Consider the following 24,667-nt stretch of genomic DNA (forward strand, 5'->3'; position numbering starts at 1 on the left):
GGCAAGAGCGTGGTTGACAAGGGTGTTAGAGCTAGGTTTTTTACTTGGAGAGTGGTGAATGAGTGGAATAAGCTTCCAGAGTCCGTTGTGAGTGCTACAACCGTGAATGAGTTCAAGGCAAGATATGATAGATACTGTGTGAATGTTGAATAGTTGTTCCAGACATGATGTTAGGGCCTCCCTCGATGAGTCTGTCGACTCCTTGGAGTTCCCCGGAACAATAATAATAATAATAAAAATAATAATAATTGACGTATGGAGTAATTACTTTGAAAATTTGCTGAATGAAACAAGCAGTGATGACAGCACAGATAAAAAACACTGACCAGGCATGCAGTCAGGAATACATATCCATACTTGAAGTAGAAAAAGTCATCAAAGGCTTGAAATTTGGAAAAGCAGCAGGAGTAGATGATATTTGACCAGAAATGCTGACGTATGGTGGTATAAAAGTCTTACAGTGGCTGCACTGCATAGTTCAGAATGCCTGAACAGAGGGACGAATTCCCAATGATTGGAGTAGAGCTCTCATAGTACCTATATATAAAAGGGAAATAAAACTGAATGTGAGAATTACAGCGGTATTTCCCTACTGAGTGTTACTGGTAAGATATATGCAAATATACTTGAGAAACGGTTGAGAAGAATTGTGGAAGAAAAAGCTTGGTGAAGAACAAGCTGGATTCAGGTCAAATAGAGGCTGTCAGGATCAGATCTTCACTTTACGACAAATAGTCGAGAAATCATGGGAATATAACAAAGATCTGTATTTAAGATTTGTCGATTTGGAAAAGGCATATGACAAGGTGCCAATAGAAAAGCTATTCAATGCGCTACAGTTATACGGTATCAATGGGGCATTATATCAAGCAATACTTAGTCTTTATTTGAGTTGTAAGTCAGCAGTTAGAATTGAAGGAAGTACAGGTAGATGGTTTAATGTTAAATCTGGTGTGAGACAAGGATGTACATTATCCCCTCTGTTATTCATTATCTATATGGATCACATTATGAAGGAAAGTGGTATTAAACATGATATCAAAATTGGAGATGTTAATGTCAGTTCTTTGCTTTATGCGGACGATGTTATACTTCTAAATAAATCCGCTACAAGTCTGCAAGATTCTCTGACTAAAATGAATAACTGTTGTAATAGATATGATATAAAGGTCAGCAATACAAAGACAATGAGAATAGGCAGAATCGTTGAAAATGTCAACTGTGTTGTGAATGGAGAACCTGTGGAACAAGTAAAACATTTCAGCTACTTAGGCACGATTTTTAGCGAAGATGGTAAATTAAATATGGAAATAGACAACAGAATCAACAAAGCTGGTATGGTAGGAAGTCAATTGAATAAATTCATATGGAATAAGAGAGAAATTAGTCATAACACTAAATTAGCTGTATACAAGACAGTGTTCAAACCAGTTTTAACTTATGGATCTGAGAGCTGGGTCAGAAGTAAAACACTTGACCAAAGACTAGAGACCGCAGATATGAGAGTCCTGAGAAAGATTAGGGGCATGAACAGATGGCATCCATGGCAATATCATATTAAAAATGAGAATATTAGGAAAGAACTTGACATTGTCAGCATCCAGGAATGTGTTAGCAGAGCTAATCTCAGGTGGTATGGTCACTTAAATGGGTGAGGAAAGATTAGCAAAACAAGTGTTCTCTGCCAAGTTGGCAGGAAAACGACCCAGAGGAAGACCAAATATAGGTGGATTGATACGGTACAAAGTGCCTTAGACGATAGAAATATAAGATCTGGTAATGTTGGAGTCTTGACAAGTAACAGACTGATTTGGAGGCAAATTGTAGATAGGAAGTTAGTAATGATGTAAATTTTTCATGTAGTACTATCATATCCTATACACCCCTTGAGGGTACATGGCAGGAACAGGAATTTGATGATGAAAATAACAGGAGGCTGCATTCCAACCTTGTGAAGTGCTGTTACTGCTGCATAGTTCTCATAATCTTTCTGCTCCATATTAACTCTTGCAGCTACACAAGTCTCTCTCTACTAATAAACATGCGAATGTTGGCTGTGCACAGCACCACTAATGGAACCAGGCTTGTGCACTTCTTTAGGCAGTACAGAAGTGTGTAGAAGTTGTAACTGTATTTATGGAAAGACTGTATATTATGTCTAAGGTGAGGAAAAATAGTCCAACTATCTGTCATTTTTCTCTCTCTCTCTTTATATATATATATAGAGAGAGAGAGAGAAATGATAAATATTTTTATCATTTCAAGTACAACTCTTCCAAGCAGTCCAGATACTTACTGTGAGAGTATTTATGATATTATCATAATCACATTATAAATGCATCATGAAATCAAATGTTGATTTGGTTATTCATTTTCTCTCAGAAGAATAATTGGAAAATAAGTAAAAAAAATAATATCATTACTGAATACAAAATACATACAAGTATAGATGTATAAAATGCTATGTAATTTCTTAATACTAATGTTGACTTTTAGGGGAAGACAGAGGTCCAGTCTTAGAAGTCATTGTTTCTCGAACTAACTTTATCTCATCACATACCAATAGAAATCTGCGAATTATTGGTTTGTCCACTGCTTTAGCAAATGCTAGGGATTTGGCTGACTGGCTTGGAATTAGTCAAGTAAGTTGCTTTTGTAATTTGAAAGCATTAGTAAGATATAATAAAGAAGCACTGCTAACAGAATGAGATTTTTCGGAGGTGATTGTTAAAATATTAATTGAAAATTTTTTTTTTTAAATAACTTTGTCAAATCCTGCAAGAAAAATGACCTCCATATCTGTGAATAAATGTAAAACCCTAAGCTAGAAATTTTTTTTAATTTATTTATTTTTTCTGCATATGTAACCTGTTTTTCGTTTTTCATTTAAAAATAATTTTAATTACAGTCAGTTCCATAAAATTGTTTACTGACAGGAAGAATATGATCTTGAAATCGATTTTATCCTTGTTCATGATAATTTTTGCCATTGTGCATGATAAAAGCTATTTTTTTTGTAATAAAAATTAAAAACAGATGCCAAAAATACATGTTGGCATCTTTTTAAAATTCTTTGGAGTATTCTTGCTCTATGAGGATATTACCTTCCTAGTCAGAGGAAATGCCAACTAGACTCTCTAGGTGGTAGATGACTTTCATCATTTAGTGAAATTTCACCACTTTGCATTTTGGGGGGCTGAAATGGCTGTTGCTTCATTTGGTTCTCAGAACATTGGTTTAAGTCAAGTTTCAGGTTGCAGTTTCAGCCCCCAATCTTTCAACATGAAGTATGAATGATACTTCAAGGGTATGTTTAGCATATTGTAGAAATCCGGTACCTTCCCCATCTTTGAAGGTATAGCAGTAGTAGTAGTAAAGTAGTTCCACAGGCTAGCTGCCAAATAGTGTATGGGACCGAACCAGATGGTAATGCATTCTGAAGACTTCCTGATGAGCTGGCACATAATCTTGCTACTGTCTACACTGCCATGTGTGCCATGGATGGAGGCTGTGTAATGGTATGTGAGGGAACTGTTGAGACCACATTATTGCATGGAGTCTGGATACTCTCTATTGTGAGTGACATCTATCTCCTCTCATTGTATGTTCTCCTGCTCGTTTTTTCTTCACCTTGCCATACTAGAATGAAAGTAAATCTAAATAATTGTAGCATTATTGCAGTTAAATTAAACAAAAAACTTCCTCAAAAAATTAAAAAGTCTTACAAAAAAAAATTTCTTCTAGATGAAATGAATGTAGAAGAAATTTTTTTCTTCTACATTACAGCATTGATACCAACATTTGTGGTATCAATACCACCCTAAATGATATGCATTATCATAATGATTTTATGTTATTTCGACTATATGAACTATGGAAAAGATTGACGCCAACTGGGTATATATTAGTCGAAGTAATTTATTTGATACTAAGTAAAAATACCGACAAGTTTCACCAACTTAGCTGTTTGGCTTCTTCAGGGTGAATTAAATAGATATAAAACAACTTAAACACTAAAACTGTTCATGAAGGAATAAACAGAATACAAATTGTATTTTTTACAAATATAGAACGTGTACATCACACGCATGGAGCATGTATGAAATCAACTGTTGTTATGTAGGAATGTTCTGTAATTAGCAGCGAGATTTAACTCTGGCGTGCTTAAAGATCTTATGAGGGTCTTCCAAATATCTGCCAGAATTAATCCTTAGTTTCTATTGAGTTGTGTTTAGAACGGATTACTGTTATGGCTTCTTTTATGATTCGGGATCATGATTTAAGATCTCAAAGATGAACTGTCCCACATATCAAAAAACCTAATAGGCAATGGTTACCCAAAAAAATTGATCCATAAGATACTTTTCTGTGACCCCCCACAACAACAATCTGAAAAAATGTTATAAATCCACCATCGCCATTCCTTATGCTGGAACAGTTTCCAAAAAAGATTGCTCCACTCGTCAAGCCACGTGAAATACGAGTGACTTTTAAACCTTTAAAGACTATCTGTCAATTTTTAAGATCTCCGAAAGACAGTCATGCCCTCTTCAAATATGCCGGTGTCTATAACATCCCCTGTTCATGTGGATTAAACTATATTGGTCAGACCTCTAGAAGTTTGGAAATCAGAAAAAAAGAACACATAGGAGATGCAAACAACAACAACTGAGAAGACAATTCGGGGTTAACACTTCATTTCTCCAGGACATTCCATACCATAGAATGGGACAAAAGCTCCATTCCCTATTTAGAGGAAGATTTTCGCTCCCGAATCATAAAAGAAGCAATAACAGTAATCCGTTCTAAACACAACAGAAACCAAGGATTAATTCTGGCAGATATTTGAAAGACCCTCATAAGATCTTTAAGCACACCAGAGTTAAATCTCGCTGCTAATTACAGAACGTTCCTACATAACAACAGTTGATTTCATACATGCTCCATTAACTAGTAAAGTCAGTAACATCATTTTCATTGATGTCCAATTGCAGTGCATTGCAACTATCCACCACAGCTTTCCTAGCTTTGTCGATGTCTTCTGTGAAGTCACAAAAATCATCACAGAAATGAAGGTACAGTTTGTTCCACACCCCTTTAATTGTTGATTGCTTCACTTCCTCCCAAGAATCAGCGATGTTTTTGATGCTTTCATGGATGTTATAAATCTTTTAGAACTCTCTCAAAATCATCACATTATCTTCGGTAGCCCTGACTGCTTGTGAGAATATACGCTGTAAGTAATAAGCCTTAAATGCAGAAATGACTCCCCGATCCATTGGCTGTAGTGTTTGGTGGTAAAATATGACCTTTACATTAGGGTGAAGGTCATCTAAAGATGTTGGATGTCCACGAGCATTGTCCAGCACAAGAAGAATTTTAAAGGGAGTGTTCTTTTCTGAACAATAACATTCCACAGCAGGAATAAAACAGTTCAAGAACCAATCTTCAAACAAGGCAAGTGTGACCCAGGCCCTTAAATTTGACTTTCAAATAACGGGAAGAACCGCTTTAATAATGCAGGTTTGTTTACATTCTCGAAAGATATTAGTACCCGAATTATTAATAATCCTTATAGGGAGCCCGTTCGTAAGTCCTCAATCCAGAGACCACTTGTGTGTGTGTGTGTGTGAGTGTGTGTGTGTGTGTGTGTGTGTGTGTGTGTGTGTGAATAAAGCGAATAAAAGTTGAGCAGCTCTCAGATGTGAACTGTAGACTAAAATACACAAAGATTATTGAAGAAAAAATGAAAGAGTTTGAGAACAGGAACCAAACTTTAGAGATTCAGTGGCAAGCCTTGAAGAAAACCCTGATTGATTCAGCCAGAGAGGCATGTGGTGAGGTTGTCTGTAAGGATAAAAAAATCAGAACTCCCTGGTGGACACAGGAAGTTAAAGAGGCAGTGAAGGAAAAGAAGAAAGCATACCAAAAGTTCCTGTCAAATAAGTCAGCTTGTGCTCTTAGAGAATATAGAGACAAATGCAAGAATGCTAAACACTGTGTAAAACTAGCTAAACAAAAGTCATGGGAGGACTTTGGCAAGAATATAGAAAATAAATATCAAGGTGGCAAAATATTCTGGAGGTTGTTGAAGAAGCTTAAGAATGGAGGAAAGAGTGCTGTAAAAGGAATTAGAGATGATAAAGGTGACATGAAAATGGGAGAAAAAAGATATCCTTGAAGTGTGGAGTAATTACTTTGAAAAACTGCTAAATGAAACAAGCAGTGATGACAGCACAGTGGTAAAAAACACTGACCAGGCATGCAGTCAGGAATACATATCTATACTTGAAGTAGAAAAAGCCATCAAAGGCTTGAAATGTGGAAAGGCAGCAGGAGTAGATGATGTTCGACCAGAAATGCTGACGTATGGTGGTATAAGAGTCTTCCAGTGGCTGCACTGCATAGTTCAGAAAGCCTGGACAGAGGGACAACTTCCCGATGATTGGAGTAGAGCTCTCATAGTACCCATAATATAAAAAGGGAAATAAAACTGCATGTGAGAATTACAGAGGTATTTCCCTACTGAGTGTTCCTGGCAAAATCTATGCAAGTATACTTGAGAAACGGTTGAAAAGAATTGTGGAAGAAAAGCTTGGTGAAGAACAAGCTGGATTCAGGCCAAATAGAGGCTGTCAGGATCATATCTTCACTTTACGACAAATAGTCGAGAAAGCATGGGAATATAACAAAGATCTGTATTTAAGTTTTGTCGATCTGGAAAAGGCATATGACAAGGTGCCAAGAGAGAAGCGGTTCAATACACTGCAGTTATATGGTGTCAATGGAGCATTATATCAAGCAATACTTAGTCTTTATTTGAGTTGTAAATCAGCAGTTAGAATTGAAGGAAGTACAGGAAGATGGTTTAATGTTAAATCTGGTGTGAGACAAGGATGTACATTATCCCCTCTGTTATTCATTATCTATATGGATCACATTATGAAGGAAAGTGGTATTAAACATGATATCAAAATTGGAGATGTTAATGTCAGCTCTTTGCTTTATGCAGATGATGTTATACTTCTAAATAAATCTGCTACAAGTCTGCAAGATTCTCTGACTAAATTGAATAGCTGTTGTAATAGATATGGTATGAAGGTCAGAAATAAAAAGACAAAGACAATGAAAATAGGCAGAATCATTGAAAATGTCAACTGTGTTGTGAATGGAGAACCTGTGGAACAAGTAAAACATTTCAGCTATTTAGGCACGATTTTTAGTGAAGATGGTAAATTAAATATAGAAATTGACAACAGAATCAGCAAAGCTGGTATGATGGGAAGTAAATTGAATAAATTCATATGGAATAAGAGAGAAATTAGTCGTAACACTAAATTAGCTGTATACAAGACAGTGTTCAAACCAGTTTTAACTTATGGATCTGAGAGCTGGGTCAGAAGTAAAACACTTGACCAAAGACTAGAGACCACAGATATGAGAGTCCTGAGAAAGATTATAGGAGTGAACAGATGGCATCAATGGCAATATCATATTAAAAACGAGGATATTAGGAAAGAACTTGACATTGTCAGCATCCAGCAATGCGTTAGAAGAGCTAATCTCAAGTGGTATGGTCACTTAAATAGAATGGGAGAGGAAAGATTAGCAAAACAAGTGTTCTCTGCCAGGTTGGCAGGAAAACGACCCAGAGGAAGACCAAGATATAGTTGGATTGATACGGTACAAAGTGCCTTAGACGATAGAAATATAAGATCTGATAATGTTGGAGTCTTGACAAGTAACAGACTGATTTGGAGGAAAATTGTAGATAGGACATTAATAATGATGTAATTTTTTTCATGTAGTACTATCATATCCTGTACACCCCTTGAGGGTACATGGTAGGAATTTGATGATGATGATATATATATATATATATTTATAAAACTAAATTTAACTGACTAGAACCCGAGAAAGTATAACAAAAAACCTTTAATACATCACAACTAGTTTCATCGGTGCTCCGACTTCTTCAGGTGAGAAATAAGAACATAAGATATAAAATAACACGGTAAAAAATGAACTTTACAGCTTAATAAAAAGCAGAATAATAACAGTCATATTTGAATCAGTCATCGAGCAAGATGTCTCATTTCCACAGAAGAAGACCTTCAAACAGAGCTTAACTTCCTGAAAAACACCTTCTTAAATAATGGATATTCGTCTCGTAACATCACTAAACGTTTGAGACCACGCCAACATCCTCGACAAGAAGATGACTCCAACCCTATCACTCATATACAGTTACCTTTTATCAGCACTCTTACCCCAAAACTAGCTAAGATTCTGAAAAAATTCAACATAATGACTGACTATACTACGCTGCCAAAACTTCGTTCTTTTCTGAGTCGACCAAAACCAAAACACAACCTTCTGCATTTTCCTGGTGTTTATAAAGTTTTGTGCAACTGTGGTCGACCTTATTTTGGCCAGACAGACAAATCTGTTTCACTTCGTCTTGATTAACATAGACGTGACATCTCCTACAGTAGAGCACGAGCGAGCGCCCTTTCCAGTCATGTCCTTTTCTCGGCAAACTCTAACCTTGAAGAACAGCCACATCAAGTTGATTGGGAACGCACTACTAATTTATATATTTGCAAGGATGAATTCGAAAGAAGAATCAAAAGAAATAGTTCTGGACCCTTCACATTTAAACAATAATCTTAGCTACAATCTACCTGATTCCCATAGCGCAGTAATCCAGTACTGGCGCTCAAAAATTAGCTGTCGCACACATTCTACTCATGCCAACGGTAGCACGCGGTCACCTATTCAAATATGACTGTTATTATTCTGCTTTTTATTAAGCTGTAAAGTTCATTTTTTACCGTGTTATTTTATATCTTATGTTTTTATTTCTCACCTGAAGAAGTCTGAGCACCGATGAAACTAGTTGTGATGTATTAAAGGTTTTTGTTATACTTTCTCGGGTTCTAGTCAGTTAAATTTAGTTTTATAAATGTATACATCCCGAGTAAATCCTAATTTCAACAATATATATATATATATATATATATATATTTTTTTTTTTTTTTTTTCTCACTAGGGATCAGGCAGTTATAATAATGATTAATCAAATCATTGTTACTTTGGTACTGTTGGAATTGTAATGTAGTTTGTTGCTGTATATATATGATGTATGCATATACCCAGATGATTCCCCCTGTTATAGATCTTTTAGAACTCTCTCAAAGTCATCACATCATCTTCAACTAAGGTAAGCTAAAGATAGGTTTCCTTTTTTAATTAATCAGCTGGCATGAAGACATCAGTCTTATTCCTAACTGCATCAAGCTAAAAAGGAAATTCACCTCGGCAAAAGTCTTAAGAATTTATAACCGTATGGAGAAAGCAATGCTCAGAGAACAGATTCAGGCTACTCTCAAAAACTTAGCATTTTCACAAAAGCAGGTTCTAAATTTAAAATTGCAACTATTTAGTGATTTAAAGCCAGATATCCTTGAGAGAATTACTGACACTCACCTAAACAAAAAAAAACACAACAAAACTTATATCTAAATTTCTTAGATTAAAACAGCAGCAAGATCTAAACAGCCAATAGACAAATAATTTAAATTTATCATCATTGAATGATTTTGAAAACAATGAACCACAAGCCAGTGATTACAGTCACAACCAACTACAAAGAAGTGAGGATAATAGTAACCAACCAGAAATAAGTGATAACATTGCAACCAAATGCCTTCAATGAACAGTCATGTGATTAATATTTTAAACCACACCCTGAACAGTGATGAACTTTTGCTACTTAGTAAAGGCCTAAACTTTGCTGTGGCATCTAGGACAGTTAACAAATTGGATTTAATATACCATATTGAAAGAATAAGATTTCTCACAACTACTATCCATCGATTGGTTAACCGGACATCAACAGATGCTTGGTGATGTGCTACACCAGTCCTTGCCATGTGGTTCTGTTGTATGCATTTCTGGAGGCTTCAACCCTCTGCAGATCACTTCAACACACCAGCCATCCATCTCACTGATAGTCAACCCCCCCCCTTCCTCTTTCTTTTTTTCAGGAACTTGACCTTAAAGTTCTACTGTAGCTGATAAAATATTATTAGAAACTTCTAACATATTAAATAATACTTAAGCAGTAACTAGCAACCTCACCCAAACTGAATTAGTAGCTGGGAAATGTTTAAAAGGAAGTCAGGACATTATAATTATCATCATCATCATCATCAGATTCCTGCCATGTACCCTCAAGGGGTGTACAGGATATGATAGTACCACATGAAAAAATTACGTCATTACTAACTTCCTATCTACAATTTTCCTCCAAATCAGTCTATTACTTCTCAAGACTCCAACATTATCAGATCTTATATTTCTATCGTCTAAGGCACTTTGTACCGTATCAATCCACCTATATCTTGGTCTTCCTCTGGGTCGTTTTGCTGCCAACCTGGCAGAGAACACTTGTTTTGCTAATCTTTCCTCTCCCGTTCTATTTAAGTGACCATAACACCTGAGATTAGCTCTGCTAACGCATTCCTGGATGCTGACAATGTCAAGTTCTTTCCTAATAACCTCATTTTTAATATGATATTGCCATTGATGCCATCTGTTCATGCCTCTAATCTTTCTCAGGACTCTCATATCTGCAGTCTCTGGTCTTTGGTCAAGTGTTTTACTTCTGACCCAGCTCTCAGATCCATAAGTTAAAACTGGTTTGAACACTGTCTTGTATACAGCTGATTTAGTGTTCTGACTAATTTCTCTCTTATTCCGTATGAATTTATTCAATTGACTTCCCACCATACCAACTTTGCTGATTCTGTTGTCTATTTCTATATTTAATTTACCATCTTCACTAAAAATCGTGCCTAAGTAGTTGAAATGTTTTACTTGTTCCACAGGTTCTCCATTCACAACACAGCTGACATTTTCAATGATTCTGCCTATTTTCATTGTCTTTGTCTTTTTAATGCTGACCTTCATACCATATCTATTACAACAGTTATTCAATTTAGTCAGGGAATCTTGCAAACTTGTAGCAGATTTATTTAGAAGTATAACATCATCCTCATAAAGCAAAGAGCTGACATTAACATCTCCAATTTTGATATCATCATTATAATTATTAGAGCCAATAAAGGGAATGCTATGATTATTTTAAACCAAACAACTTACCTTCATAAAATGAATCAATTAGTCTCGGAAAACAGCACCTATCAACTTATGAAATACAACCCAACTTATCAGATTAAAAAGAAAACATTAGAATTACTTAAATCAATCACTTCCTGGCCTGCAGACACAGTTAAAAACTACCTTCATACTACTTTCATTTCCTGAGAATTTATAGTTTGCATAATATAGCTTCAATTAATAGTTGAAGGTATCGACAGCTATAATTATCATCTAGTCGATCCTCTTTGTTCTGCTGATACCTTGCCAAAGCAAGGGTATCGACAGAGCAGAAAGAGGATAAGATAGTTCCATTATATAAATGTTGTTTCAAGACAGAAGTAGCAAATTACAGACTAATTAGTATCTCTGAAGTATTGGTTAAAGTATTGGAATAGTCCTAATCAGTGAGGACAAATTCCTGCCTGATATCACAGCACTCTTTGCCCATTACCACATTCTGGTTATTTTGTATAGCAAAATACATTTTATTTGCAAAAACAAGGCACAACCAATGAGCTCTCCATTATCCCCCCCACCCCCCATCATTTGCTAACTTTTATATGGAAGCTTTTGAACAATATGCTCTAGATGCCTGTACTTTCATAAACCCAAAGTCTGGTTTACACACATTGACAGTGTTTTTGTTATCTTGCCTCATGGCCATCAGACTAACAAACAAACAACTGAAATGCATACAATTCACAACTGAAATTGAAAACCAGAGCGCATCTCAATTTCAGATACACTTGTCACACATTTTCCTTCTGGCAGTCTTTTCACTGTTTATCATAAACCTACACATACTAACCAACATATACACTTGCCTACACATACTACCCAATATATACACATAAACTCTTACTAACCTAACACAAAAACTAGGTGTCATAAACACACTAATAAATAGAGCTTTAAAGATTTGCCCCAAAGCACTTAAGTGTGAATTGAAAGTTGCTGAAAGTTTTTTCACATGGTTATACTATAAATTAACTCCCTACTGGCTGAGGTGGATGAAATAGTGAGACCAAATTGTACTTCTTATCCATGTTATTCAATGAGTGTTACAGAATCTTATCCCCTTTCTGCTCTGCTGATACCTTGCTTTGGCAGAGTTTCAGCAGAGCAGAAAGAGGATAAGATAGTTCCATTATATAAACGTTGTTCCAAGACAGAAGTAGCAAATTACAGACTAATTAGTATCTGTGAAGTGTTGATTAAAGTATTGGAATAGTTGGTTAAAGGTAAAATTCAGGAATGATGGTTAGGAATATGATACTATATAGGGGCAGCACAGTTTGTAAAAGGTAAGTCTTGCTCTAGTGATTTAATTCATGTTTTGTAATAAGGTGATAGCAGAATTTGATATAGAAAATGGCTACACCATGATACTGCTGGATTTTACAAGGGTATTTTACAGAATACTACATGGAAAACTATTGCATATTGCAGGCCATACAGAGTCCTGGAGCACTAGTGGAGTGCTCCAGGACTCTGTATGGCCACTACTCTTTAATTTGTCTATTAATAATATAGCAAAAGATTTGGGGGGGAGGGGTATTCATTTGTTTGCTGATGACCAAAAACTGAGGAGGATAGCTGATAAAGGTGATGTAAATATCCTACAAGATGATTTAAATAAATTTTGGTATGTGTCAAAGAACAATGATTGTCAATATAATGTTGGAAAATGTAATGTTATGCACTTTGGATTGAAACGGTTACAAAATATGTATCATATTGATGGTACTGGATTACAGGAAATTAATGAGGCTAGGAATCTGGGGGGGGCAATAGATAGAAGTTTGAAGTTCAGAGGCGATATTGCAGAAGTTGGCAAAATAGCTCAAAAGATTACTTGGATGCTGAAGAACAACACACACATTAACAATTAATGATAGGGTGATTATTATCCCTCTTTATAAGACTAGGATTTGGCCACATCATGACTAACTGTGCAAAGATTTGATCACCTGGGTTTCTTGGAGATCCTGAGGTGAAGGTAGAGTTTCTTGGAGATCAGGAGGTTGTGGAGAGGCTTCAGAGATGAGTGACCAAGATTGTGGGGGAGGCATTCTGCAAAAAGGTTTGCAGAATGCTTCCTGTGAGGATAGCTTGAATGTGTGTTTCGTTTAGTTGACAGGTAGACAAAGAGGAGTATATGATAGAAACTTATAAATTACTAAAGTGATTCTATAAAATTGTTGCAAAAGAAATAATTCAATACATGAAGAGTAGGGAGATAACAAGGGGACACTCCTAGAATTTGTATAAAAGTGTGGTTAGTAAGGGTTAGTAGCAAAGAACCTAGTCTACATGACTAGGTTCTTTGCTTGGAGAGTGGCAAATGAGTTGAATGAACTGCCAGAGGTAGTTGTGAATGCCCCAGTGGTGAATAAGTTTAATGAGAGATACGATAGGTGTTGCGTGAATAATGATTGGTGTGGGTCTGTCACAATAAGTCATTTGATTACATGGAGATACAGATATATTAATAATAATAATCACAAATGGGGTGCTTAAGGGTCAAAGCTGTATAACTGAGAGGAGACCTCCACATAGCCTTTAAATAAATGCAGAGAACTGACCAGGGCTTCTGACCTAATGTCCAATCATCACCTTCTTGTGGTACATCCTGTTGGGTATCTACCTGGATACTGAACAAACAAGGATGGGCTGGAAATTTGGGATTTAGCCAACCAAATTGTATTCTTATTGGCTTAAACCAAAATATCAAATGATGGTACAACATGACAGAATTTCATGCTGGCTGGGGCGTTGCTCAGTTAAACAAGGCCCCTGTTGTTTTCACCAGGGAACCAGCATGAACTGCAAAAAGTCAGCTACTGGAACAAATCCTGAAACACACCCCTTTTCTGAGCAATAAATACAAAAGGTTATATTCAGGCAGTGACAATCAGGGAAAAGAAGGTGTAGCTATAGTGTTGAACACAAAATATGAGACTAATCTTCTTGAATGACAAGCAATATCAAGTAGAGTGATGTGGGCAGATATCAGAATGGGGGAACTGGACAATGAGACTTATTTGTGCTTATGGTCCCACAGAAGATTCTACTAAGGTAGAAGCAGAGGAATTTTTTGAGACTTTAGAGAAAGCAACTGATACAATGAAAAAGGAAAAGTTGGTCCTTGTTGGGGATCTAAATAGAGTAGAAAATGATTGTCAGACATACAAAAATCATTTCATTCATCTTCAAGGCCCACTTTTCCTAACTGGGTTGTGAGGGCAGCAGCTGCAAGAGGAACTTCCAATGGTCATGATCATCCTCCACCAAGCTCATGTGATCTGATGGGACTCCCAAACGTGTCCACCCAAGATTTTGGATATAATCTATCCAGCGAGTCCTTGGCCTTCCACGTGGTCTCCCACCCTCTGGCTTGGCAAAGAGGGCCTGATGGGGAAGCCTCTCTTTTGGCATTCTGACCAGGTCCATACCAACGTAACTGTAATCTCTCAACGCGGAGAAGCAACGGTTCAGTATTGAGGGTTTCCCGATTTGCAGAGCTTCTGACTCTGTCAAGTCTTGTCAGCCTCGCAATCCCCTTGAAGGAATCTCATTTTAGCTGCTTGGATTTGTGTCCGCATTCTTTCGGTTATTACCCAATTCTCATGACCATAGGTGAGGATGGGGACATAGACTGTATTGAACAGCCAGCTTTGCCTTCTGGCTTAACTCCCACTTCAATATACTACCGAATGTCCAAGCTCCTGCAATATTGTGCTTGCTGAGCCAATCTGAGTATCTAGCTCTTCATCCCACTTTCCATCACTCATGAATGTGGACCCAAGGTATTTAAACTTCTCCACCTGCCTCAATGGGACTCTGCTCACATGTAGAGTGCATTGGGAGTCAGCCAAAACTGAAACAAATGTTTCAGTTTTGGCCAACTGATCTTCATTCCGGCTGCTGCACAAACAGCAACAAACCTATTAAGGGTCTGCAGGAAGTCATCTGTGGAAGAGCTAAGTAGAACTAGGTCATCTGCAAAAATCAGACATCCAATGTTACATACAAAAATATTTTGGGAAAATTTATTAGAAAAGAGCAAAGCTAATAATAATGGCAAATACCTGTTGGATTTCTATTCAGGACATGGACAGGTTATTACTAACGCCATGTTCCAACATAAAAATGTGCACAAATTCACATGGAGAGAAAGAGGCAAGGAATAAGAAAAGTCTCATTGACTTATGTTATTGTCGATAGTGATGTTTTTCTCCCTGGTGCGGGACACCAGAGTGTTCAGAGGATTTGAAATTGGAAGTGATCACTATTTAGTCTTGAGCAAGATAAAATTGAATTTCATTTTGAAAAGAAAAACATGTAAGAAAGTTTTAAAGCGAATAAAAGTTAAGAAGCTCTCTTATGTGAACTGTAGACTAAAATACACAAAGATTATTAAAGAAAAAATGAGAGTTTGAGAACAGGAATCTCCAAACCTTGGAGATTCAGTGGCAAGCCTTGAAGAAAACCCTGATTGATTCAGTTAGAGAGGCACGCGGTGAGGCTGTAGGCATAGAAAAATCAGAACTCAATGGTGGAGGCAGTGAAGGAAAAGAAGAAAGCATATCAAAAGTTCCAGGCAAGTCAGTTTGTACTCTTAGAGAATACAGAGACAAATGTAAGAAAGTTAAATCCTGTATAAAACTAGCTAAACATTAGTCATGGGAAGACTTTGGTAAGAACATAGAAAATAAATATCAAGAAGGTGGCAAGATATTTTGGAGGTTGTTGAAGAAGCTCAGAAATGGAGGAAAGTGTTGTACAAGGAATTAGAGATGATAAAGGTGACATGAAAACTTGAGAAAAAGATATCCTTCAAGTATGGAGTAATTACTTCAAAAAATTGCTAAATGAAACAAGCAGTGATAGCATAGTGGTAGAAAAAAAACACACACAACAGGCATACAGTCAGGAATACTTATCCATACTTGAAGTAGAAAAAGCCATCAAAGGCTTGAAATGTGGAAAGGCAGCAGGAGTATATAAAAAGGGAAATAAAACTGAATGTGAGAATTACAGAGATATTTCCCTAATGATTGTTCCTGGTAAGTTTTATGCGGGTATACTTGAGAAACGGTTGAGAAGGATTTTGGAAGGGAAGCTTGGTGAAGAACAAGCTGGCTTCATGCCAAATAGAGGCTGTCAGGATCAGATTTTCACTTTATGACAAATAATTGAGAAATCATGGGAATATAACAAAGATCTGTATTTAAGTTTTGTAGATCTGGAAAAGGCATATGACAAGGTGCCAAGAGAAAATCTATTCAAAATGCTACAGTTATATGGTGTCAGTGGAGCATATCAAGTTATACATAGTCATTATTTGAGTTGTAAGTCAGCAGTTAGAATTGAAGGAAGTACAGGAAGATGGTTTAATGTTAAATCTGGTGTGAGACAAGGATGTACATTATCCCGTCTGTTATTCATTATCCATTTGGATCACATTATGAAGGAAAGTGGTATTAAACCTGATAACAAAATTGGAGATGTTAATATCAGCTCTTTACTTTATGCAGATAATGTGATACATCTAAAGAAATCCGGTACAAGTCTGCAAGATTCCCTGACTAAATTGAATGAGTGTTGTAATAGATATGGTATGAGGGTCAGCTATAACAAGAACAAAGACAATGAAAATAGGCAGAAGGCATTGAAATTATCAACTGCATTGTGAATGGAGAACCTATAGAACAAGTAAAACATTTCAGCTACTTAGGCATGATTTTTAGTGAAGATGGCAAATTAAACTTGGAAATAGACAACAGAATCAACAAAGCTGGTATGGTTGGAAGTAAACTGAATAAATTTATATTGAATAAGAGAGAAATTAGTCAAAACACTAAATTAGATGTATACAAGACAGTGTTCAAAACAATTTTAACTTATGGATCTGAGAGCTGGGTTAGAAATAAAACACTTGATCAAAGACTAGAGACCAGAGTCCTGAGAAAGATTAGAAGTATGAACAGATGGCATAAGTTGCAATATCATACTAAAAACGAGGATATTAGGAAAGAACTTAACATTGTTAGCATCCAGGAAAGTGTTAGCTGAGTTAATATCAGGTGGTATGGTCACCTAAACAGAATGGGAAAGGAAAGGTTAGCAAAACAAGTGTTCTCTGCCAGGTTGGCAGGAAAAAGATCCAGAGACAGACCAAGATATAGGTGGATTGATACGGTAAATAGTGCCTTAGATGATCGAAATATAAGATCTGATAATGTTGGAGTCTTGACAGATAATATATTGATTTGGAGGAAAATTGTAGATAGAAAGTTGGTAATGATGTAAGTTTTTCATGTAGTACTATCATATCCTGTACATCCCTTGAGGGTATATAGCGGGATTTTGATGATGATGATGATGAGAAAGTGCGAGCCATGTTGCATAGCTTTTCAGTTTTTGTAATTTTATCAATATTAAACAAAAGTTGACTTTTTTTTTTTTTTTTTTTTTTTTGGAAATGTTACACTTCATTCATTCAAATTTCACAATAAATCCAGAGTCATCAGGATGAATTTCTCAAAGAAATAAAAAAAAAAGAAGTTGAGTACCTACCCTTGAGGTTACTTATCAGAAATTTGAATAATGATAATCATAAATAACAAATGTCATTAAATCACATCCATCCCAAGAGTAATTATTATTCCACATTTTTTTTCTAATAAAAATAGTTCAGTTATAGGAAAAATAAAAACAGAATCATTCGACATTGAGTCTTGATCCTTAACATTGAATATTACTGTATTATCACATCTGTGTATACCCAAATATACATTGTCTGAGCAAGCTAACATAATGTTTGACTTCAATACTGTGAAATTCTTCAGAGTTTTTGAGTGAGGACTACAGTGATGTATTTGACATATTTGTAAAAATTCAGTGAGTGTCCCAAAAGTTAAGAGCATGATATATGAAACATTGAATCATTTTTGGCTTATATCAATGATGTAAGAAATTACTACACGTCTGACAATTTAGAAACTATTCTTATTCAGTAACAGATGGCTACATTAAATTACCAGATATGTGGAAAACAACATTATTTTAAGATCAACTTTAATATGAATAACTGTGAATTTCTTTATCTCGATGGTGTCTTTATAGATTTTTATGTTTGAATTGTTTCTTCAACTGCCTGAATGAGTACCCCATGTATGGTAGGTATTTTGCTCTAAAGATGCTGGTTTGAACAGCTTTATAAACTTTTGTGTGTGTGTTTATACTATTTAAGTATATAATTGTCAACAACACCTAAGCCCTTTCACATGATCACCGGAATCATATGCTGTAGCGATTTTTTTTTTTTATTTATAGAATAGCTATGTTGACCATATGCACTAACACATTTTGCAAAATTCTTCTAGAAAAAAAGAAAAGAAATACATTTTGATCCATCATACATCATAAGCAGTTTGATTATAACATGCAATTATTGTAAGAAAATGCTGGTGTTTTCAATTTAGCTAATAATTTTGATTATTGTTTTACTACACAAACGATATGGCATTCCATTATAATGTTGATTATTTATTATCATAACAAATAACATTAGATCTGCTTCTGCCTATCTACTTTAGACTGAACTTTTCTATTTCTTGATTTTAGATTATTAGTTTAACAAACTAAACCAAATGTTTTGATGAGCATATTAACTGGCCTGGTTGGTCAAGTTGTTAGCTTACTTGCAGTCTGAATTAAATCGTCCAGTGTACGAACACTACTCCACTTATTGAAGGTCTGAACTGGCATGAAAAAGTCCTAGATTTGGTCTCTAGAGTAGGGTTTTTTGACTATGTAAAAAAATAATTTTAAAAAATACAAAAAATATATAAAATTGATAAAAATAGAAAAAACCTATAGTACAAAATGTACTATAAGTTAGCAAAATAGCCTTTCATGGGTGGAGCAACATAAAACCATTCCCCAAGTAGAAATAAATTATTGCATAATTTATTTCTACATTTATGCATTTAAAGAATGTGAATATTAAGTCATATACTTATAGCAATTCAGATCCTTGTTACTCAGAATAGTTTATAAAAATGTTGCATTTATATCATCATCACCAATTCCTGATCCAAATTAATTTGTTTGTTTTGTCTCAAATATTGTCACATCGTACATTTTGGTCTTCTAAGTCACTATGGGATTACACAGAGAAGTCAGAAGAGCCATCATGCAGGACAAGGAAAAGTTCTATACTTACAAATGTGAAGAAATAAGAGTTCCAGATGAGAAGGCACAATTATAAAAGGATGTTTCATTTAGTTCGTGACTTAAAGCACAAGTTTAAGCCTAAATTGAATGTCATCAAAGACAGGAATGGATCATTATGAACAGAAGAGTTGGAAATCAAAAAGAGATGGAAAGAATACTGTAAGGAACTGTACAGCAGAGTGGATAAAGAAAATGTGGAGCCCTCCCACCAGGAAAATTTTGATTTTGATTTGGAACCTCCTCCACTTAGACATGAAGTTGAAAGAGCAGTTAAGCAGCTCAACAGCAATAAGGCCATAGGGGACGGAGGGATAAGAGTGTTTCATAGATTGATTACAAGGATATGGGAGACAGGATCATGGCCTAGAGACTGGAAGAAGTCAGTTTTCATACCACTACATAAGAAAGGTGATATGAAGGCATGCAAGAATTATAGAACTATTAGTTTGATATCTCATGCAAGCAAAATTTTATTGAAGATTATGTTAAATAAGATTGGGGCCAAAGTTGAGGCAGAGATGCCCGAGGAACAAGCTGGTTTTAGGAAAGGTAAAGGCACCAGAGATCAGATCCTTTGCCTTAGACAGATCATATAAAAATATAAAGAATTCAGACTCCCTATGGTAATGTGTTTCTTAGACTACTCTAAAGCTTTTGATTGTATTGAGCATGTGACGCTGTGGGAAATTATGAAAGGAATGGGTTTTCCTCAACACACTATCAGGTTGATAGCCAACTTGTATAAGGAACAACAAGCCACGGTAAGAACAGGTGTTGGATTGACTGACTGGCTTCAAGTTGGAAAAAGAGTTAGGCAAGGATGTTTACTTTCCTCTCACTTGAGGGGAAATTAGGATAGGAGGTAGATTGATCAGTAATCTGAGGTATGCTGATGATACAGTACTCCTTTGTAATGACATGGAAGAACTAGGACTAATTCTTGACAAAGTTAACAAGATCAGTAATAACAGAGGACTTCAACTCAATCCTAGCAAGACAAAGATTATGGTTCTCGATGGAAATACAAACAGAGAAGCTCTTGAGAAACAAGTGTACCTTAATGGAGAAAGAACTGAGGAAGTCAGCAAGTTTGAGTACTTGGGATCCATTATTAATGTGAAGAATTGCTGTTCAGAAGACGTCAAAAAAAGGTTAGGAATGGCTAAAACAACAATCAGAGACCTGTCTAAAATCTGGAAGGATGGATCTATCTCCATGGAAACAAAGGTAAGGATTTTGGATGCAGTTGTTTTTCCAACAGCAACTTATGGATGTGAGACTTGGAACCTAAAGAAGTCCGATAAGAAACAGATATCTTGAGATGTGGTGTTACAGAAGGCTGTTGACGATATCATGTACTGAAAGGCATACAAATTAATGGGTGTTAAAAAAGATCAGTAGAACTTTAAGGCTTCTTAAGGATATTGACAAGAAAGTTAAAATATTTTGGACACATAGAAAGGATGAAAGGGGGACTTCTCAGAACAGTAATAGAAGGTAAAGTTCCTGGAAAAAGAGGCATGGGTAGACCATCAATGAGATGGATGGATGGATGGATGGCATGTGTGTGGAGTGACTGATCTTCAGAGAGTTGAGGCTGCCAGAAAAGCAAACAACAGGACTACGTGGCGAGGCCTGGTGTGGCACATCACCGAGCTTCGGAGTGACCATACAGCATCTGTAGATGCCCAGTGAAGATAGTAGTAGTAGTAAGTCACTATGAGAAAACACCTCCATGGAGTCTGAAGACTCATCACAGGAGACCCAAACTATCTACACAATCTATCATAACCTCTCCTTGAACCCATCAACAGAAAAAGTGCAAACAGTTGGCTATGGCAACCCATTCCACTCATTCACAACTCTCCAAGCAAAAAATCTAGTCCTCACACCCTTACTAAACACACTTTTACTCAACTTCCAAGAATGATTTCTTGTTCTGGCTCCTCCAGCTGAAATATTTCCCCTGCAGCTATCCTATAAAACTCTTTAAGCAACTTAAATGTTTTTGTTGTATCCTATCTTTTTTATCCTATCAACAAACTTCTGCAATCCATGCATCCTCAGTCTGTCCTCATAGGGTACATTCCACAGACCACTAACCATCTTGGTTGCTTGCTCTGAATCTTCTCTACTACTTCCTCATCCCCAAGAAACCTAGGAGACCAGACCTGAGCATAGTAATCCAGATGTGAATGTATCGAGGCCTTATAAAGTGGAATAAGAACTTTCTTATCTTTACTTGTTAGTGTGTTCTTCAATAGCAAAGTAATCTTATGAGCTATTTTAGCAAGCTTAGCAATATATCCTCTAAACTTTAACTCTCTGACTACCACCACCCAAATCTTTAGCTTCAGCTATTTCCTGGAGTACAGTTTCAACAATGTGGTACACAGCTTATAATCTATTTATCCCAAAATGTATTACTTTACATTTCTCCACATTAAACTGACACCAAATATCTTTTTCCATGCCGACAGCCTATTTACATCACCCTGTAAGCTCAACCTAATTTTGCATCATGAGCAAAAAACTGAATATTTCCTTTCAGGTTATTTCCTGAACCTTGAACCACACCACACCACTATTCATAGCAGAAAGTAGTATATTTTTCCATATACCACTTTCTGCTATGTGTCCAGCAACCACCACTAATCCACATAACAAGTGTCATATTCATCTGCATTTGTTCTAATTTGAGTAGCAGAGTTCCATGTGGTAGCTCTCCACATCACCTTGATTCACTATTGCTCTAACTAATTTTGTATCATTAGCCTAGTCAGAGACATTGCAAGTTCCCTTGCACATTCCCACAAACACATGAGCTGATACCCCATATACCTACTGGTATTCTGAGATATAAGTGTTTAATGCAGTTAAGAGTACTTCAGTAGATTGATATAGAACTGATCAAGTCAAAGACTTGATCAGCTCTTTATATCAGTTTCATAAAATCTTAATGATCCTCCTAGACTCTGCATACATAGTATCTGCACACTTCTTGAGAATATATGCCACAACTGAAGATAATGATGACGATGCAAATTAAATGAGAAAATATAATAAAGTCAGCAAGACCAGTATGTAGGAAGCTTCCTGAATTAATTTATATGGAAGTGCTGCTATCCATCAAAGAACTTTAACTTGAGAATTAGAGTTTGTTTAAAATAGTTGAACGAGACCACATCAGAGAGGACTTGGGAATTATCATCATCATCATTGAAAAATTGTAAACAGAACTAATCTAAGATATTCTGGATACTTATAAAGAATGGGAAATTAACAGTTGTGTGTGTGTGGGCGGGGCATGCAAGCCCTAGATAAATTAATGTGATTAGGAGTGCTTTAGAACAGCACTTCCCAAACTGTGGACCACGGCCCCCTTGGGGGCCGTGAAAGAATGAAAACAAATTTAAAATGTTTTAAGACTAAGTAGATTTTTTTATTTTAAAAGAAACGTATTTAACTTTTATTATTTCTTTTTTGTTATTTTTTATATTTTAATGGAAAAATGCACACATTGGTGTTGGTTCACAAACTTTGCTTCCTGCGTATTTCGGCGCTTAATGAATATTAGTAAATATTGCTTATTCATATGTTTCATTTCAAAGCAGTGGTTAATTGTATTTACTTCGAATGCTCTCCAGGGAAGCTCCAAATCTTCCTGTCCCTTTCATCACGCATTCGTAATCAGGGACTGTTGATATTGACTTTATATACATATCAAAACTCGTTTTATATTATCACTGTCATCCGAGCTAGTTTTCTGTTACCAATAAAAGTTTCGCATATACTTCACACAAGGAAAAAAAGCTTAAACAGGTTCATGTGGGGAGATAGTAACTCGCTTGCAGTGGTAAACAACACACCCTCCTTAAGTCACTATACTGCAGAGGCAATAAAAACAAGTACTTTTATTATGCCAGTGAATAAGGTATGAGCAGTCTGTGTAATATATTTCTCAACAAATAGTGCAATTAGAGACAACTGGGATAAAAACACACTAATTAACGAATCACATGTCCCCTCATACAGAAACTATGCTGTATAGACTGAAACAAAACCATATGTTGCATGGACAAACACAGAGTCTAACTAAAAACTATTGTTATTAATTAGATGTGCATGAGTTCGATTTCCCAAGGCAGCAATAAAATTCAACCGAACGTGTTAAAATTCGTAAAAGTGTTAAAACTAAGTAATATATATATATATATATAATGAATGTTATGGCAGTTTCACATATGGAATTCGGTTGAAGAGAGTTAGCATTTCAACTCAATTGTCAGCTATGCTTTTATCTTTCGGTTGCGCGATCTTTTGTTAATACCGCACCAATCATATGCACGTTTTAATAACCTGCCTTTGCTGTCTGTTTCGCGTTAGGCTTAATTACCGTAAAGGGAGAAAAGTCACAAAAGTGAAAAATGTTCCTGGTCTGGGGATTCCCTTATTCAGGTAATATTCACTAATTTCATGTTATCAGTCTGTGGTGTGCCAGTATTGGTAAGTGGTGATATTATTTGATCGATTCTACGTTAAAAAAATCCTGAGATGGATAAGTGGCTGATAAAAAATGAAAAAAAATTCCCGTGAACAATCAGAAGAAGCAGAAACAGACTCAAAAAAAAAAAAAGGACAGTATTTCATATTTTACCAGAACAGCCCGCATCGTCTTCAGAACCAAACAGTAAGAGGCAAAAAATGTAATATTTGCATTTGATTTTTGCAATATTCGCTGTGCATGTTTTGTATTGAATATAAATACAATAAATATTATAATAATATATCTCTCTATTACGATTTTTTTTCGAGGGGGGCCGTGAAATATTTTAATTTTTGCAAAGGGGGCCCTGACATCCAGAAGTTTGGGAAGCACTGCTTTAGAAGACCAGAGAATAAGAGCAGCCCATCTTGAATAATTGACAGAAGATTCATTTTTGAGAAAAATTGTTGCTATTAAAATCGATTTTTCTTTTATGGTGTTTATGAATTTTTTGATATCACTCTTGATAAGGTAGTATAATAATGAAAGGATGATCAATTAGCATCACAATTAAGTAAATTTACAAGTTATCATTGGTTCACCTTTATTATAATCACTTGAAATAAGTGGGATAGCAATTAGATTATATATATCCACAGTGATCTGGATTATGTGCTTGTACATATTACTATGCACAGCTCAGTTATCTGCTAGCATTGGGAAATTCCATTTGCTGGTCAGATAATTGTGAGACTACAATTAGCTAAAGTT

At 35.8% G+C, this 24,667-nt stretch overlaps 1 protein-coding gene across 4 annotated transcripts in view; it reads left to right on the plus strand.

The window, feature by feature from the left end:
• obe (activating signal cointegrator 1 complex subunit obelus) overlaps positions 1-24,667 on the plus strand; it is a 596,544-nt gene that overhangs the window by 398,027 nt on the left and 173,850 nt on the right. For all 4 annotated transcript variants that reach the window (XM_090409638.1, XM_090409636.1, XM_090409637.1 and 1 more), the window contains one exon: positions 2,497-2,642. In XM_090409638.1, the coding sequence (XP_090265764.1) occupies positions 2,497-2,642 (146 nt within the window). The remainder of the gene's footprint in view (positions 1-2,496; positions 2,643-24,667) is intronic.

This window comes from Typopeltis vanoorti, chromosome 19 (assembly GCF_054136105.1).
Source record: "Typopeltis vanoorti isolate ZY-2024b chromosome 19, IOZ_Tvanoo_1.0, whole genome shotgun sequence".
Lineage (NCBI taxonomy): Eukaryota > Metazoa > Arthropoda > Arachnida > Uropygi > Thelyphonidae > Typopeltis > Typopeltis vanoorti.